General features: G+C 42.5%; 2 protein-coding genes across 3 annotated transcripts; one reads left to right on the forward strand and one right to left on the reverse strand.

Annotated features, from left to right (window-relative positions):
• Positions 1–348: 348 nt before the first annotated feature.
• Positions 349–9,647, forward strand: nup54 (nucleoporin 54). Of its 2 annotated transcripts, XM_083984194.1 has the most exons (14): positions 351–404; positions 862–969; positions 3,256–3,354; positions 4,153–4,239; positions 4,657–4,815; positions 5,634–5,860; positions 5,976–6,163; positions 6,265–6,461; positions 6,549–6,603; positions 6,971–7,064; positions 7,790–7,897; positions 8,153–8,272; positions 8,477–8,587; positions 9,037–9,647. In XM_083984194.1, the coding sequence occupies exons 1-14, from the start codon at positions 362–364 to the stop codon at positions 9,163–9,165; spliced, it is 1,725 nt and encodes a 574-aa protein (XP_083840320.1). In that variant the 5' UTR covers positions 351–361; the 3' UTR covers positions 9,166–9,647. The 2 variants fall into 2 exon arrangements, with proteins under 2 accessions (XP_083840321.1, XP_083840320.1); XM_083984195.1 differs by lacking the exon at positions 862–969 and having other exon boundaries at positions 349–404.
• A 965-nt stretch (positions 9,648–10,612) lies between these two features.
• ppef2b (protein phosphatase with EF-hand domain 2b) lies at positions 10,613–17,445 on the reverse strand. The gene is made up of 18 exons (XM_083983278.1): positions 17,278–17,445; positions 16,946–17,018; positions 16,822–16,839; positions 16,467–16,594; positions 15,689–15,743; positions 15,339–15,514; positions 15,123–15,237; positions 14,999–15,045; positions 14,749–14,915; positions 14,608–14,644; positions 13,845–13,994; positions 13,383–13,739; positions 13,106–13,291; positions 12,821–12,963; positions 12,621–12,727; positions 11,714–11,877; positions 11,530–11,617; positions 10,613–11,291 (listed from the first exon to the last, which is right to left on the reverse strand). Exons 2-18 carry the CDS (start codon positions 16,998–17,000, stop codon positions 11,107–11,109), a joined length of 2,178 nt encoding a protein of 725 aa, XP_083839404.1. The 5' UTR covers positions 17,001–17,018; positions 17,278–17,445; the 3' UTR covers positions 10,613–11,106.
• Between the last annotated feature and the right edge of the window lie 1,564 nt (positions 17,446–19,009).

The following is a 19,009-nucleotide window of genomic DNA, read 5'->3' on the forward strand; positions in this document are numbered from 1 at the left end:
CTGTCTATAAGGCCTGTAGGCCTACCTGATAATAGCCTAACAGTTCAAACAAGTGTGAGAGATCATAACAGGAGGCCAGTCAAACCTTTGAAATTTAAATATCATGCATATTCATAGGGAACATACATGAGGGAAGCAGCATTGATGTAATTTCAAGAAGTTATAAAGTAACCTTAATCGAGCTTTTTAGTGAGAGAAAAAAACACACTACTGAAAAAAGGTGATTATTTAAAGCGGATTATTGCAGTCACCAGTTGTCACCTCTAGTCCTGACGCCAGGTGGCGCTAGTACGTCATTACGCCGGATGAGCTGCCTCATCTGAGGCAAACGAAGAAGGAGCAGTTTCTGGTGACTGGCAACATGGCGTTCAGTTTTGGCGGCGCCGCGGCTAACCCAGCGACAAGTATGTGTGTTTTTATTTTATGTTAGAGCGTTTTGAGTCAAGCTGTTCATATATCGCATGTATGTTGTTACGGCAATGCTATTTCCGTGTCTTTTGTATCTGCAATACATGTACATTGGCATCTTATAGCTCAATCACATCAAGCTGCCGTAGCATGAACGCATGACATCTACCGGCTAACGATAATCTCAATGAGAAAAGCTCAAAGTAAACTCAAGACATGCAGTTTACTTTTTTTGAAAAGGGGGGGTGAATCTCCCCTTTTTAAGCTGGCTGGATAGCTTTTAGTATTATATGTTTGGTTAGCATGTGCTCTCATGGCTAGCTGTGTTTGGCTAGTAACGGATCCCCAAGAGCTAACACGCTAAAACAAAACAAAACACACACATACACATACATCGCACTTTCACTGTCCTGAGACCCAGCAACCAACAGCTCTCTCTGTGTTCCTGTGAAGGCACCACCGGGTTTTCATTTGGGTCTTTCGGTGCCAAGACCACAGCGTCCACAGCTTTTGGCTTCGGCCCCGCAGCCACCACCACCACCGCCTCGTCCGGATTCGGCAGTAAGTTACAGCCAGAGGACCCCCACCACCACCCCACCGGTCCTCCCTGACCAAGGGCCGGCCCCTCTGTTCACACACATACAGTAATATATATATATATATGACCCGTAGTAATCAACAACTTCTCGGCTCTCTTCATGTTGGACCAGTGGTGGTCACTGCTGGAGAGATGCAGGCTGCAGCACCACCAGTCTTGTCCACTGTCTATAAAAAACTACTGGTTAACATCTGGTTGACTCACCCTCATCCTATTTTTTTTCTTTTCCAATATCTTTATTGAGTTTTTCATATAATAAAAACAAATAGAAATCAATATAAATTTAAAGCAAGAGGCTAGAGAGACATGTAATGAATGGAAGGTTATGGCATGTGTAGATAAGTACCGTTTCTGTTCCTTCACATCTACAACAAGTCATTAAGAGTATACATATATACAAATATACATGGAGACAAACCAGCACAGACAAGCACAAAAACAACAAATAAGCAGTGCTGTCAGACAAAAACATCCATAACAACAAGAACAAAAGGGGATGGGCCCATATCAAACATAAACAAAGGAATCATATAGTATTACATGGAAATAAGAGTTGGGGGAGCCCCCCTAAAGACAGTAAACACTAAAACTAAAACGTGTTCTTTCTGGCATTTAGGAGATTTTTGCTTCCTAATTCAATTTGTGATAGAGGATGAAATCTACCGTGTTAGTAGCCATGACACTTGAGCTGTCTGAGTTGATAAAACAATGTGAACCAACCCTTTAAGCTGCATGTGTGTGCTTGTTATGTGCTTTACTGTAAGTGTCATCTCTCTAGTAAAAAACTAAAAGATGCCATTAAGACATGTGACAGGTGACATTAATGCTTCATCAGATATGTTCAAGCATAATGTTGTGGTTTTACATGAGCAGAGGCTTCACAGATGACAGCTAACTCATTGGCAAATGTACTGTGTATTCACATCTCCAGCCAAGAGCAGCATGCAGCCACTACCCTAAAGCTTTTCTGTGGGAACCATCTGGCAATGTCTCTCCACATGAAGCAGTAACAAACATGGCTAACATCATGTGTTGTGTCAAAGTCTGTTTCCCCTTCAGTCACTGTCTTCCTTTGCCTTGTCCCCTGTTGTTGGGGATGCTTTTTCTTCTAGGATGCATGCATGCATATTGCATAATATTGTTGTATCCTGATTAGTATGAAAATAGTGGATAGTGAATGTGTTTTTAAAGGGATAGTTCACCCTAGAATGATATTTCGCTCATTATCTACTCACCCTCATGTTGACTAAGGGCTGGAAGAATTATCAGAGTCCACCGTCCCTTCTCTTAGTTACAGGGGGTCTCGGCGTAGCAGTGAATTTCAATACAACGGTTGCAAAGGGACACCGGAGCTCTTCGTAAAAAAACACACAAAAAAACATCCAAATACCTCCATGATGCTCGTATGTAATGTCCGTCTTGTGCTGAAGCCCCAAATTGCGTAATTGTCCCGAAAAAAATTAAATAAGTCTATATTTTAAGCTTGTTTGTAGCGGAAGCTTCTCGTCTTCTTCTTCTTCTCCTCTTCCTGGTCCGTCCAAATATCGCGTGATTTGCGCCGGCGTCAGTGCGGTTACTGCGAATCACGCGATATTTGGACGGACCAGGAAGAGGAGAAGAAGAAGAAGACGAGAAGCTTCCGCTACAAACAAGCTTAAAATATAGACTTATTTAATTTTTTTCGGGACAATTACGCAATTTGGGGCTTCAGCACAAGACGGACATTACATACGAGCATCATGGAGGTATTTGGATGTTTTTTTGTGTGTGTTTTTTTACGAAGAGCTCCGGTGTCCCTTTGCAACCGTTGCATTGAAATTCACTGCTACGCCGAGACCCCCTGTAACTCAGAGAAGGGACGGTGGACTCTGATAATTCTTCCAGCCCTTAGTCAACATGAGGGTGAGTAGATAATGAGCGAAATATCATTCTAGGGTGAACTATCCCTTTAAGATAAATGTGGTCAGTTCCTTGTGTTTTTCATTGAAAAGTTTACATAATGCGTTCAAACTGATAGAGACCTTTTGTGGTCAAAAAATAATTTATTAGAAAAGGTTACGTACATCTAGACAGATTATGTTTAGTTATAGTTGACAAGAAGAATAAGCCTGAGAAGGATTACATGTAGTCAACTATCAGGAGAGAGCTGTTATGTCATGCAAAGCGTTTGTCACAACTATTTTTAGTTGAACTTGTTGTGTTAAACTCACAGTCTGTGTGGTGTCTGTTGTTTTTCTATTTCTCTGCAGCTCTTACAGCCCCTGGTTTTGGGGCAGCCACCACCACTGCTGCTGCTGCTGCTGCTGCTGCACCAGCCACAGGATTTGGTTTTGGCTCCACCAGCACTGGTGAGATACACTTATTACAACTTATTTACAAAGCACATTGCGTATTGTATCACTTTAAAAGTCATGCCCCCTCTTAAAGGCACTTGAGGACTGTTTTTTTTTTTTTTTTAATGAATGAGCCTGTACTAAGCTTATTTCCTGTCATTTAACTCCACCGTGTCATTCTCTCTTTCTTGCTGCCTGCCTTCACTGGCTGCAGGATTTGGGGGGCTGGGAGCTGGAAACACCACGGCTGGTGGGTTTAGTTTTGGGGGGTTTGGTTTAAATGCCAACCCAGCAGCAGTCAGCTTTAATGTGGGGTGCTTTGGTACAGCAACCACCACTGGCACTGTTTTCAATTTTGGTAATAGCCTGGCTAGCACAGGTAGATGGCCTTTGTGATTGATTACTCAGTACAGTCTGTGTCTGTAAACGCACATTCTCATCCATTTTCACTTCTGTGTGGTGCAGTGCTCCTTCATCCCACCTTGTGATTTATCTTTTGAAATGTGATGCATCGTCGTTTCCGTTTGCATGAGGAGACAAATTTGTGAAATTCTGCACCCATTTCATTTGAATCCCGTTGAAAGTCAGTACATGATCACCTTACATGTCAGATTAAAGAACAACTCTTGATGGAATGGAAAGAAAAAAATACCCTTTTCCTTACTATTATTAATCTTCAAGGTTTAGTTGTGATTTCTAGATCAACTATATGTAAAATATGTCTGAATGTCTGTGATTTCATTCCTTCATTCTCTCACCTCGTCTTGTATCCCGTCCTCTGTCTTATTTGTCATTGTTTGCTTTGTTTTTCAGGTGGGTTCGGTGGCTTTGGGACGACTACAACGACTGCTGCACCAGCAGGGTCCACTTTTAGCTTTGCTGCCCCTGCCAACACCGCAGGTCAGTAGAGCTGTCTTCACTTTTAACAAAATATTACCTTCACCCTCTTTTCATTATTCTTTATCTTTATATTCAAGTCACAAAATGTGCATATACACACAAAAAGGCAACATTCAACAACATTACCTCCCTACTGTTCTTACAATTGTTACCAAATTACCAAGTTAATTATAAAGTATTTACCAAAAAACGTATTAACACTTTTAGACTGTCCTCCTAAAACTGCCTTTACCTTTAAGCACCAACACTTACAGTACTGAAGCCTCCACAAGGTGTCTCACTCACTCTACCACAACGAGTCCTTCCTCCCATTCCTGCTGCAAAGCCTGCTGCACATTTCTGTGGACTTAACTGGCATTCAATAGCATTATTGCAGATCATATTTTCTCTCTGTGCTGGCACACTCTTGTGTTTTAGGAGGCCTGTTTGGTAACACACAGAACAAAGGGTTTGGGTTCTCCTCCGGGCTCGGCGCAGGCACCGCTGCTGGGACAACAGGATTTGGGGCTGGATTAGGGACAACTGGCCTGGGTGGGTTTGGAGGGTTTAATATCCAGTCCACTCAGCAGCAGCAAGGTAAGAGCCCATTTTTCACAAGAGCTGTATTGTTTTCTGTTTGTAGATTAGAAAACCACGACTTGAACATGGCAGCTCTTGCAGAACATTAAAACCTAATTAGTCAAAGACCATCAGAAAACACACAAATGAGCCCATTCACTGTGGTTGGAGAAAATGTTAATCATCCTGCCCTGGATGATGTTTCCAGAAAAGTCTAACACAGGAAACAATTTATCACAATCCCTCATATACGTATTTACCAATTGTGCTATACACCTCAAACTGCTGCAGAGGGCGACAACAAGCAGAAAGTCACACATTTAAGCTTTTAAGTTTTATTTAGTTGCACCATAAAAATCAAAGACAATTACAAAAACAGAAATGAATCACAAATAGTAAGTGCGGGAGAGTTTAAAAACCCTATATGGGCTTATACAAAATACCTCCCCGAAAAATACGCAAAGATTAAAAAACAATTCAACAACAACAAAAAAGAAAGCAATACGAGTCTGCCTTTATTGTAAAAAAAATTATGAGTAAGTGTAAAATGATTGTGTATGCTTTATCATCATTATCAAGCCAACATAGACTGAGATATAAGACAACAATTGCACAGTTATGTAAGTTAGTAGTTTGTCCCTAAGAACATAAACATAACATGTGGGACTACGGATGGAAATTAACTCTGTAGCTAAATCTGGCATATTTACATAAAAAAAAATTGTTTTCTATGTTCATGAATATGCAGAGTCCCATTTCAAATAAACTAATAATTAATAAATAAATAAAATAACACATCAGACAATGTAAATGAACTTCTTCTCTCCTGTAACTAGGCGGCTTGTTCGGCCAGCAGGCCCAGCAGCAGGGTCAGGCTCAGCCCACCCACCTGTACCAGCAGGTCACCGCTCTGTCAGCTCCCACGTTGTTGGGAGATGAGCGCGACTCCATCTTGGCTAAATGGAACCAGCTGCAGGCTTACTGGGGCACAGGGAAGGGCTACTACAGCAACAACAACCCACCTGTGGACTTCACCCAGGAGAACCCATTCTGCAGGTTCAAGGTTAAAAAAAGAAAAAAAAAAGCAGAATTTATTTTATTAGAGAGGTTTGAAGCGCTGTTTGGTTCATGTGGAGGTGAATATCTCATGGCAGCTGTTTGTGTTTTGTGTTTCCTAGGCAGTGGGCTACAGCTGTGTTCCAGTCAGTAAGGATGAGGATGGTTTAGTGGTCTTACTTCTCAATAAGAAGGAAGCTGATGTGCGAGCGCAGCAGCAGCAGCTGGTGGAGTCCCTCCATAAGGTCCTGGGAAGCAACCAGACACTTTCTGTCAATGTGGACGGTGTCAAAGCCCTACCAAATGACCAGTAAGTGTCTACACACACGGCTTCCTAATTCCTGATGTAGAAGCTAGGCAAACGCATCACGGCGGGTGACGGGTCTTCGGTATGTGTCTTCTGTCTCTCAGGACAGAGGTCATTGTCTACGTGGTGGAGCGCTCCGCTAACGGCACCTCCAAGCGGATTCCCGCCACCACGTTCTTCGGTTTCCTGGAGCAGGCCAACGTCAAAATCCAGCTCACACAGATTGGAGTGGTCATGTCTGTCACACGCACAGAGCTCAGTCCGGCACAGCTCAAACAGCTGCTGCAGAACGCCCCCGCAGGTACACGACCGCCTGCATGTGTGTGACGATGTGAGTCTTGTGGTTAGTCTTGAATTGTGACTAAGATGTTATCTCTCTTCTTGCCAGGAGTGGACCCGATCATTTGGGAGCAGGCCAAGGTAGACAACCCAGACCCAGAGAAGTAAGTTGGTTAAGAACATATGTTGAAGACTTTTTTCTGCAGGTGGTACAGAAATAATGTGGAGAGGAGCTGATATAGAGATGTGGGGGAAGATTAGGGCCTCTAAAAATAATTGCCTTCATTTTTTACTTTGATGTGAGCATTTTAAAAGGATCGATTTTAGGTTTTTCAAAATAAAACTATACTATTTTTAATGTAGTTTCATTTAACACTAATAAAAGTGGTCCTTTAACAATACTGCTAATCTGAAATTAGATAAAATGAGGTTTAATGCACTGATTTGACAACATGACACCTTGCCAAGTTGTCCTGACAACATCTCTGCAGCTGTGTGTTGTCATCAGTGTCCTTTAATGTGTTTCTCCAGGTTAATCCCAGTACCTATGGTGGGTTTTAAGGAGCTCCTTTGCAGGCTGCAGATCCAGGAGCAGATGACCAAACAGCATCAGACCAGAGTGGATGTAAGTGAACACACTGCAGCTGTGGTTTTTTGTTTGTTTTTTTTCTTTTTGGACTCTAAATATAAAAAATAATAATAATATCTCACTGGACATGGGCACAGAGCCTTGTGATTATCAATAGAGGAATTTTGAAACAGATTTAGTGGTGTCAAGGACGGAGTACACAGATGTTCAATTCTTGCTGCCAACAGGTTGTTGCCAGCTGAAATTACAACTACAAGTGTCAGAATCCAGATATCTTTCAAAAGGAATTTATAGTATTTGTATATCAATAAGTTATATATCGATGTATTAGGACAATTATAGCTCAATACATTAAGTGGAAAAATATAGTCAATCTTATAATACATTTTGTCCGTTACATTTTGTTTTGATGTGTGGATACATCATGTGAGATAGTAAGTTAATTACTCATGAAGTGTGGACAGAGTAAAAATGCTTGTAAAACCTCTTTAAAGGGATCACATAGATAATATTACTATAAAATGTAACAAGGAGTCTATGTGGAGTTACACTGTAGTTCTATTGCAGTATGTTGTTGGGCAAAATTTGAAGAAAAAAACACCCCAAAAAACATGAAATATTTTCAAGGTAAGACAGCAGGGCAGGGTTTGTTTACACATTCATGGGGCTAAAATAAAACTTGAGATCTGTGAGAAATGCTAAACATGGCAACAGTTCTCCTCCTCCTCCGTGTTTTCACTCACACACATTTGACCCCACAGATAATCTCCAGTGACATCAGTGAACTGCAGAAGAACCAGGCGACCACGGTGGCAAAGATCGCTCAGTACAAGAGGAAACTGATGGATCTGTCTCACAGAGTGCTGCAGGTAGCCAAATCATTATTTTAATGTTTTTTTTATTTTTTTATTTTTTTATTTACCCTGTGAAAGTCGATCTCCAGCTCACATTACCCAAGAACAGTGAAGGAAACTGTGATGACAGCCATCTGCTCCGTTCAAGGAGCTTGAATGAATGCCCAACCACGTCTTTCACTGCTTTATCTTTCCTGCTTCAGTAATTCTTTCATATTTATCACTCTTCCTTCTCCTCCTCTCCCTCCTCTTCCTCTGTTCTCTTGGCAGGTGCTGATTAAACAAGAGATTCAGAGGAAAAGTGGTTATGCTATCCAAGTGGATGAAGAGCATCTCAGGGTGCAGCTGGACACCATTCAGTCTGAACTCAATGCTCCCACACAGTTCAAGGCAAGTCACAAGCACACGCTGCCTCAAGTGCCTGTGTTTTTCCATTCGTGCAGCAAAATGATTAGACCTGTAATCAGTCAAAAGTGGCTTTACAATGGGACAATTTCATATTTAAAGGTTGTAGATGAAGCTGTTCTTACAAATCAGACTGCCTCTTGAGAAAAAGTCTTCATTGGATGTTTTGCTTTGTCTTTCTTCCTCCAGGGTCGGTTGAATGAATTGATGTCCCAAATCCGTATGCAGAACCACTTCGGAGCTGTGAGATCAGAGGAGCGCTACAGTGTTGACGCAGACCTGCTCAGAGAAATCAAACAGGTGAGAGTCTTAGGTTGGGCGCCTCGTTGGAAATCTGTCCTTGTTCCAGTTTACATGCAACAGGGTAAATTGAATAGTGATGGAAACATGTCGGGCTCCTCAACATAGTAGATGGTGTTATGCGTTGTTTCAGCGGGTTGATACGGACCCCTTTCCAGTTGACTTTTCTGTCACCTAGTAAATAACTGGATTTAAATAACTTGGAGTTCAGCTCACCCACAGTTCCCTACTGGATGCACTGGTACGGGCCGGTCGACATGCAGAAGAAAACCAGTTTCCAATCACATTACCTGATATTTTAGTCCGATCTGGAGAAGTCTGGTCATAGTCGGTCATAACGGTTTTACATGCACTTTAGTTGTCCAGTTACAGACGGATTAAGGCCATAATTAGTTTTTTCCAACTGTCATGTAAAACGTACTGACTGTTGTCTTTTCTCTCACTTTCAGCACTTGAAGCAGCAACAGGACGGTTTGAGTCATTTGATCAGCGTCATCAAAGACGACCTGGAGGACATCAAACTTGTAGAGCACGGCCTGAGCGACAGTGGACACATGAGAGGAGGCATCCTGAGCTGAGTCCTCACAGATAATACACACATGTGCTCTGACTCTTACTTTGACTCTTACTTTCACAATCAGTTTCCTGAAACAAGGGGAGGAGAGAGGTTGGGGGGGCGGCTTTCACCTGTTACCTGTCACAAAGACCAGTCACCGTGTCCTTTTTGTCATGGCACTGGATTCGTCTTGAAACAATATTTTATAGGTTTGATCACAGGACGACATCTCAGAGTATTTAAGTGAGAGATCCATTTGGTCTATTGACTCTTTTTGCCACCAGGTTTATAAGGACTCTGCCTCATTGTCTGCACCAGCAACGCAGCGGCTGGTTAATCTTTCTGGACTGATATAGACGGCTTAATGGAAAGACTCAACATCATCTAATAATAGCTGGCTTCCCTCATGTCACAGCAGATTATAGATATGCGACTATGTGCGTGATTGACATGTAAACAAGTCATGGGATTGAGTGTGTTGTGATTGAATACTTTGTAAATACATCTTTGTATTTCTTTTTTATGCTGTTTAGAATATGATTAAAATTTCATTTAAATTTAAAACAAGTTTTTCACAGCGTTTCTCTATTGTTTTGTTTTGTGTTTAACGAGGTCACATACAGGGTGTGTTGTCGTGGTCCCTTTGTTTACCTCCTCCTCAGACTAGCCTTTTCCAGCATCTCATCAAAGTAGGGCTTGAGTTGATAGGATTCATGTCCTGGATTCACAAACCCCACAGGGATGAAAGACTGATTGGCAGTTGAACTGATTAAGCAGCTTTCAGAAAGATTATATCCCCTCATGCAGAAGACTCACTCATATCCTAAGGGTCTGAATTACACAATGGGTTTTGGGAGCACAGGTAGAAATAAAGCGTGCGTGTACATGCTCTGCTCTGTGGGAATAGTGACTAATGAGAGTGGATGCTATTCTGCAGAATAGGAGACAAACAAAAACACTAGACCACCCACAAATACAGTAATTGAAAAGTAACTAAGATCCCTGTATTACTCAAATCACATAGATTGGTCAAATGCTGCAAACACAACGGTTTTTTCATTATTAATTTATGTTTAAGTATTTAAAAATGATCACACATGAGACAAAGGAAATTTGAAGTTTGATACATTTAAGAAACTGAATATGGGGAATGAGCTAAACAATCTGCCCTTTTTTCCTTTTTTTTATAACCTTGTAGCATTTGCAGTTATAGCTTTTGAAACAGTTGCAAACACTTTAATATTTAGAATTTTTAAAATCAATGCAGCAGAGCTGTTTCTTTCTACCTTGCAAAAGCCCTGGTGCCTACATTACCCAGCGTACAACTGGACTACAGACAGTTCTCTGGGAGATTCAGGTTCAGACTTGTATACTAGTAGCATCCACAGCGGTGAGGTAACATCTCTTTGTTTCTGAGTCAGTTTCCAAACTTGTAGTCGTGACTCATCTCACATTAAGTTGAGGCCACTGAACTAATTTTGTACCCCTCCCTCTGGAGCCACACAGATCTTTAAATAGCTTTTAATTTGTTACAATATGCAGTGGTGCTCTCCAAGACTTGTAAAACCACTTTGATGTGTAAGATTTTTCCCATCATGTTTGGGCCAGACTTTGTCAACAGAGACACTCTGCATTAAAAGGCGCAAAGACAGCATCACATGTTAAAGTTTTTTATTTATTTATTACATAACTAACCAGGCAGTCTTTACATTAAAAGTTACACTTGTGGAGTAAACTTGAATGGAAAATGGATATGGTAGAAAAACAAACAAATAAACAGCCAAAAGTCTAAGAGGTAGAAAAGAGATCTACCGGTAGTTTACACCAGTGATGCACTCTGCCAGTCCGTCCAGGTCATGTGGTCATGATACTACTGACCATTCAACTTTCCACAGATGAGTGTCCAGACGCATCTATTCAGCCGATCAGCAACTACAGCAGTTACAGTTCCTGGTCCGGACCCTCAGCTGTGTGCGGAGAGGTCCACCAGCCGAAACGCCTCCATGAACTCATTGATGTCGATGCTCCCGTCCTTGTTGAAGTCGATGCTCTGGGCCAGGTGTGCGATGGCCTCGTCGCTGATCTCTGTCTTAAGGTGAGAGCACAGGAGTTTCCAGGTCTGACGAAACTCCTCAAAAGAGATCAAACCTGGACGGCAACAGAAAAAGAAGCCGTGATTTGTTTTATTTCTTAAACTTGTGGCAACGAAAAATCTGTCCTGTTGAGTTCTGTGGATTTTTAATTGAGAAATGTATCAGCCACCTCCAGAGAAACCTCTGTTGTGCACTTCACATGTGGTGGTGTTATATCCCCAGCCAATAAAACAAATAGGGCAGAGGGTATACACTGGAGGTTGAGGTTGAACTGGGCTAAGCTGCTTACTCACCAGAGTTATCTGTGTCTATGATTCGGAAGATAGTTTCCAGGTTGGAGTGGTTTTTGTACATTGTCTCCAGGATGCTGGTGTCAGAAATCTGTAACAGGAACAACAAACCCAGGATGATTTTACAACTACAACTGTGGATGCGAGAGAGAGATATAACAGTGATGCCAGTGAGATAAAAGCTGACCTCTGGTCTGGGCTCAGTGATGGAGAGCTCCCTTATCCACTGGTGGTAGTTGACCATGCCGTGCTGGGTGCTGCTGACGAGCTGAGGGCGCAGCACCCTCCAGGGCAGACCCAGCTTCAGGACCGTCTCTGTGGCACTGGCCCAGTGCCTGAGACTGATCAGCCCTGAGACCCAGACAGAAAGAAACAGCTTGGTTATTGTTTTTTTGTTTTTTTAATTAAGTGATGCAGATATAAGACAGGTCAGATGCAAAAAAGACAGGTAAAAAAAAAAAACTATTACAGGGATTAGACAGGACAAAACGACAAAGACAAAGACTACATCATAAATGGAAGCACGATTTAAACTTAAAGGGGACATATTATGGAAATATCACTTTTTGAAGGCTCTTTAACATATATTTAGGTGTTTGTCTTGCCTTCCGGCCCCCAAAATGCAAGAATTGACAAAAAAAAACTGTGATTTGCAGGCTTCCTAGATTGAAATCTATGTGGTTTTATGAGCTGTTCCCTCAGATGTCTTCCAGACTAGTTTTCGAATTTGCATAACCCCACCCCTACCTGGGATCAGTAGCAGGGCGAGCAGTGACTGATTTGCATTTAAAGGGACAGGCACTGAAACCGGCCGTTCTGAACAAGGCTGTTTTGAGCGAATGAAAAGAGCTGTGATGTTCTCTGCCTTTTGCTTTTGCTAAAGAGTTCTGCAATGTTTCTGTACATTTTTTTTCTTTTAAGAATTGACACCCAAGGGATTCGGATTGTTTTTTCTGTAAATGTATGTATAAATATGAATAGATTTGTGTGTGTGTGTGTGGGTCTGTGCGTGTGCTCAGCTTGGTTATTGTTATTGACCAAACTGTAACTAGAAGGCAATGAGGCACCGGTCTTCTGTTGTGTGTGAGTCTGACCTGTTTTGTTAGGATCGAACTCCTCGAAGGCACTGATGAGATCTGACTTATGCACAAACAGCTGTTCCCTCAGAGCTCGTAGAGCTGATCTCTCCGTCCACCCAACACTGTCAAAGAGCAGGCAGAGGAAACTTTATTTTTTTTACCTCGTTTTCTGTTTCTATTTTCTCAAATGTACATGTTAAAAAAACATTATTTACCTTTGTCTCAGGGTGAGCTCTCTGCTCGTCTGACTGGCCTGATACTGAATGAAGTGTGGGACCAGATCAGGGCCCATTCTGATGTAGGCTCCTCTGTTGCTGCCCACCTCATAGTAATTAGACGCTGAAAATATTGTCAGCACCTGAATATAGTAGAAGAAAGTTGATCAATTCTCTAAAAACTAAAAAAGATCCATTCTTTCTTAGTGTTTCCAACCACTTGCTCCCACCTTAAACTCTACTTTCCTTCCTGAACCTGCACTTTATGTGACTCTTTGCGTTCACCTTGCGGTTGTGACAGAACTCGTAGCCGTCCTGTTTGCACTCGTGGGAGCGGATGAGGAGCTGCAGGTTGTGTTTTCCCAGCACCTCCTCTGTGACGTCCGGGCCCCAGTAGCATCCTCCACCTCGCACCTCGTTGGGAATACAACCATCCTGGGGCATGGGGTCGCTCCACAACATGTCCACTATCTGGATGGATGAAGCAGTCAAAGTAAATTCGTTGTGTTTTGTTAAATCGCCCCCCAAAAAATTGACAGATCCAGTTTTTTGTTTCACTCACTTGTTTCCACTCAAGCTCATCCGTCTCCACCATCTCTCCAGGCTCCGGGTCCGAGTCCGAGTCAGACTTCTGCATGTCTCCGTAGGACTGGTCGAAGCCGGCCAGCCTGCGCCTCCTCTTCAGCTCCTCCTCCACCGACCAGTTGAGCTGACTGCCGGCGGGAAGGTTGTGCAGCGAGCGGCGCGGGGGCTGCGGCCCCTGAAACGCTGTCGAGCTGTGGTACGTCAGAGAACACACTCGACGCCGGCCTTCCACCGGTCCATCCGCCTCCCAGTTGTTGTAGTTGTTGAGTGCCTGAGTCTTGTTACCATTGACTCCATTATGGATGGGTTTGGGAGGCCTGAGGGCCGACACGTACTGCACACATTCAGAAACACACACATATCCACCGTCAGAATAGCAATCCTAGATTTGCTGCTACAGCATCCAGTTCTTTAATGGTTTACTGAGAGCCTCTCTTACTCTGTGTCTGTCCACTCGGGCCAGTGTGTCCAGGTCTGTGGTGTCAGAGATCCCTCCGTGCACAATCAGCACCTTGTGATCGATCACCGTGGCCAGAGGCAGCCAGCTGAAGATCTTCTGCAGAAGCTTTAGGATCTTCTTCCCATGCAACTGCAAACCAGGTCAAGCTTATGAAGACTAATGTGCAGTTAAATGGATTATTACTATGAACTCCATGTCAACAATTATCCTCAGACTTTTTCCTCTGACTTGCATCGGCAGTACTTTGTTTCATGACCACATGCATGTTCCTCTTATCATATAAAAACAAAATCCAAAAACAACATTCATTCATTTGATTTTGGTCTTTTCATCGTTGGTTTATGATAAGAAAAATACAGAAAATCCTTCAACGCTCCATCATTTGCACCTGTTAATTAAGCTGTACTGTCCTCATAACAACTATGATGGGAGTCAGACATGTTGTATCAAATCTCTGCAGGCAGACAAACTTGGAGCATGTAATCTTTTTTCCAGGACTCAGGGAGTGAACGGAATCACCCACATCGCACAAGCTGAACAAGTTACAGTCTGAAGGCCACGTTTACACACGTAGGTGTGAATGAAATGGAAATAGAAGTGTGTGTTTTGCTTTGTAGTTTACTGTGTCCATTTTAATCCACTTAATACTTCAACTCCACTTTATTTGATGCTAGATGTGAGATACAGAGGGTAAACTACTGAGAGAGAATACTAAGTTTAAAGCAAAACACACAAAACCTACCCTGTATTTCCCCAGAACTTCTTTGGTGAAACCGTATCTGGAGAAAAAGAATAAGTGGTTTAGTTTACACATCAGCTGCAGGTTGGACACAAACACAACACTAAACCAGTTATATAACAAAGAAAACAGACTGTAGTGCACCTCAGGTTGACGATGTGGTCCTCATGGTTCCCTCTGTTCAGGTGGATGTCGTTGGGATAGACCAGCAGGAAGCCAAAGAGGATGAGCAGGATCTCTAAGGAATTTTTGCCACGATCCACATAGTCTCCGTTGAAGACGTACGGTTTCTCCGAGGATGGCAAACCATTCTGGACAGATTTAAAATGTAGATGATTAAGTAACACAAATATCCCTCATATAGACCATATGTTAATTTCCATATTGTGAATACCTTATAGAATATCAGCAGCAGGTCTTCGAGGTGCCCGTGTAAGTCTCCTGAGGTGGGAATAAAAGATGCGTTAAAGTGAGTGTGTGACAAAGTATCCAGAGCAACATCTGTGCAGGAAGCGTACCGCATATTGTGATCTCCTTTGTGTGGCAGGTGGTGACATGGTTGATATTTTTAAGGATCCTTAGGCACCTCCAAGTCTCTCCGAGAAGCTGCAGGACATATCGAGCATGGAGCTGCTACTGGGAGAAAAACAAGTGTAAATAAGCTAATAGAAACATGTCTCCTTGTGTGCTTTTGGTATGTGACAGGAGTTTTCTTTATGAGCTTGTGTGCCTACTTGTTTGTGCTTGAAGGCCTCGACCAGCTTGGACACCCCACAGAAGGTCATGGGGAACGTCAGATGGGGGCCGGCGTAGCTGTCAGGCACCTCGACACTCTCGTAGCAGAAGTATCTCTCCCACTCTACGTCACGGCAGATTTCATTCTCTCTGAAGATGTGAGATATCAGGTTTCCTGTGTTGAAACCAGCAGAAAGGGAGAGAAAGGGAAGTGGATCAGTGCGGTGAGGGAAATCCACTATTCTCAGCAGGGAGTGGAGCAGGTGAGCTCAGATTATCTCACTGTCGGTAATCTAATAAAATTTACATGTGAGTAAATTAAAACAAGAGTTGAGAGTCACTGTCTTACGTTCACTGCTGGCTGGGGTGAAGTGGTCCATCAGGAACCCAAAGAAATTGTAGAGCTGCAGAAAGACAAAGGGCAATATGAAAATATGAATGTGAGTCTCCAGCCATGCAAAAGGCTGTGTGAGGCTGTAGGTCTACTGATGGTGCTTTGGCCTAAACACTAATAGGATATATACTGTATCTGTAAGACCACAATCATTTTCATCATCAATGAATCAGTTGTTTTCTCATAAAATGCATGAAAATAATGAGAAATGCTCATCAAAATGTCAGAACTCTTGAACTCTTTCAAAAACTTTTTTTCCCCCAATATCCTAAAACTCAAATTTCAATGTTTTACATTCAGATTTGAAGTTGCTCCTGATCAAGTAATCAATCAATCAACCAATCAATGCTGCTTCAGCTGCAGCTAGAGGAAAGGCCATGGGATCACCGGCAATGTCATGGTTCATCCTCTGGGGTTCATGAATGTTTTTTGTCTAATTTCGGTGCGATCCATCCAAGAACAAGAACAGTCAAAAACATAAGAGACTCTGATGCTGAAAAATTTTGATCTATGGTGTAAATCTTGACCTGCTGGTGGCGCTACATGAAAAGTCAGGGGCTTCACCAAAGTCACCAAGATGACCAATCAACAAAACCATGAATGTTTGTACCCAATTCCATAGCAATTCATGCAGAAGTTGTTGGGAAGCTTTGCAAAGAGCTGCGTTGACAAACATGAGCATCCCCAACATGTTGTGTACCAGTGGAAAAGGTCACATGCAATATCACCTCACCTTAATCTGGTCCTGTTCTCCTGCATATTCAATAGATTGGAAGATGTTCCACGTGCACCTGCGCCTCACCTCCAGCCGAGCCACATACTGACGGTACCAGCGCTGGATCAACAGAGCAGCTCTGATCGCTGAGGACGAGAGGAGTTCAGGGTGAGAGAAAAGCGCTGCTGAGATGCTGAGAAGTAAACTTTCTCCATCACAACCACTGTGTTGAATCTAGACTGGCAGACTCACCAGTGGCAGCTTCACAGTGTGCAGAGAAATTCAGTAGAGATGGTCAAAGTTAATGAGCTACTTGCAACTGATATTCAACTCTGATAAATTGAGACACGTGTTAAGGGCACAGTGGATTTACCTGGAACTGAGATGCTCCCTAAAACAAAAGATAAAGACAGATATTGAATTATTGAGATCATTTGGGAAATCTCTTTAGCAAAAACCCAACTATTCACTGGAATGATTTTTGATCAAGGCCGCACCTCTGTCAGATTTCTTCAGCTTCTGTGGTCTTGATTTTCCCATGCCACATCCCATGACCCTTTGCTGTTTTCACTGAGACAAAGATACTTTCGTGTGAGTGAGAGACATTTGACCTTGTCTTTTGCAACCTGTGAATGATGCAATGATAGATCTCTATGCACAATATAACACATGTTTTATCACATGTCACTACACACTTGGATGTTAGAAATAGTGTTGATTATGAGTAATAGATAATACATCATAATACAACATGATTGCATAATTATGCACAGATAGAATAGGTTTTCTAGTTAATATTTCTTTAAAAAAGAGAAGAATATAACCTCACCTGGTCCTGCTACCTTTTGGTCATCACCTCCTCCCTGTCATTGTTTCCTCCATGTTTTACAGCCACACATTATCTCTGAGATGGCTCTCTGTCCCAGTCGCTGCAGCACATGTCCCCGTGTCTGTGATGTTGTAACTAGATGTCTCCCCTCTGTGCAGCCACACACACACGCTGAGTACAGGCTTGTGTTCGCACTGGGCAGCAGAGCCAAGTGTCTCGAACAGACCGCGTGATCACTTAAACAAAACAAGATGCAAGTGGATTAGGATTAAGCCCTTACTACGGCCGGCATCTCCGCTGAATCAACGGATGAGGGCTCTGATAAAGGGCAGCAACTGTTTTTGAAAGGAGGTTCTGGCCTCGGCTCAAGTCCTGTGTCGTCGCAGTGATTAATATGACACCTGTCACCGTCAGTGCACGCTCACTGCCTCTGTCAACAGCCTGACTCACCGCTGGTTAATCTGACTACGCCATTCTCCATAAATGCACATGTGTTTCTAAATTAAGGAGAATATTATTTAAAGACAATGAGCTGAGGTAGCTGGTATATCTTTAGCTCCAGAAGCTTTAAGAGCAGATGCTGATTGATGTTGGGCTATTTTGGTTCTGCATGACTCTGACACTCAGTTTGACACCAATGATAACAAATTATTAAAGGGATAGTTCACCCAAAATTCAAATTTCTCACCCTCATGTCGACCAAGGGCTGGGAGAATTTTCAGAGTCCTCCGTGCCTTCTCTGAGTTACGGGGGGGTCCGCGCAGCAGTATTTGTCCATATAATGGTTGTGAATGGGGCTCACTTTTCTTCGCCCAAAAAGACACACCAAAAAACATCCAAATACCTCCATACTGCTCGTCTGTAATGTCCCTCTTGTATTGAAGCCCCGACATGAGAAACTGTTCCGAAAAAATTAAATAAGTCTATATTTTAAGTTTGTTTGTAGCGGAAGCTCCCAGTGTCTCAGTTCACTGCTCTGCCTGTGTCAGTGCAAATCTCGCGTGATTTGCACTGACCGGCGGAACAAGTTCTCATGTCGGGGCTTCAATACAAGAGGGACATTACAGACGAGCAGTATGGAGGTATTTGGATGTTTTTTGGTGTGTCTTTTTGGACGAAGAAAAGTGCCCCATTCACAACCATTATATGGACAAATACTGCTGCGTAACTCCGAGAAGGCACGGAGGACTCTGAAAATTCTCCCAGCCCTTAGTCGACATGAGGGTGAGTAGATTATGAGTGAAATTTGAATTTTGGGTGAACTATCCCTTTAATAAAATGTTTAGGATTTTGTTATTGATTCAATAAATTGGTTCAGGCCCTGAAGGATATTTTAGAAATATGGCCGCCCCATGTAGAGGCTAAAGTCCTCAACGCAGGTGTCCCCGGTTCGTATCCCGCGTCGGGCAGACCTTTCCTGCATGTCATTCCCCCTCTCTGCCTCCCCCTTTCCTGTCTATCTCACTATGTACTATCGAATAAAGGCAAAAGAAAAAAAGAAAAGAAAATGAAATTAAATGTTTTAGCAATTCAGAAACTGGCAGTGATGAGATGTTTCCGTGCAGATATTTGATAAGGATATTAGTAGCAACATATTCACTAAAAGTTAAAGATGATAACAAACTGTAACATTGTTTAATCTAATCCAATAAAACCACCATCTGCATCTTCAAAAGAAATCAGAAAACCTTGCAAACCTCCTCACAGATTCAACAAAAAATAAACACTATAC

Source organism: Trachurus trachurus (genome assembly GCF_905171665.1).
Source record: "Trachurus trachurus genome assembly, chromosome: 12".
NCBI lineage: Eukaryota > Metazoa > Chordata > Actinopteri > Carangiformes > Carangidae > Trachurus > Trachurus trachurus.

What these genes read in the sequence shown, in the direction of transcription:
- nup54 (XM_083984194.1), top strand. Translation starts at nt 362, where the DNA reads ATGGCGTTCAGTTTTGGCGGCGCCGCGGCTAACCCAGCGACAA. An exon ending in CGCCTCGTCCGGATTCGGCA is followed by an intron (nt 970 to 3,255) that starts GTAAGTTACAGC and finishes ATTTCTCTGCAG; the next exon opens with CTCTTACAGCCCCTGGTTTT. An exon ending in ATGCTCCCACACAGTTCAAG is followed by an intron (nt 8,273 to 8,476) that starts GCAAGTCACAAG and finishes TTCTTCCTCCAG; the next exon opens with GGTCGGTTGAATGAATTGAT.
- ppef2b (XM_083983278.1), bottom strand. Translation starts at nt 17,000, where the DNA reads ATGGGATGTGGCATGGGAAAATCAAGACCACAGAAGCTGAAGAAATCT. An exon ending in CACCCCAGCCAGCAGTGAAC is followed by an intron (nt 15,515 to 15,688) that starts GTAAGACAGTGA and finishes GTTTCAACACAG; the next exon opens with GAAACCTGATATCTCACATC. An exon ending in CCCGAGTGGACAGACACAGA is followed by an intron (nt 13,740 to 13,844) that starts GTAAGAGAGGCT and finishes GAATGTGTGCAG; the next exon opens with TACGTGTCGGCCCTCAGGCC.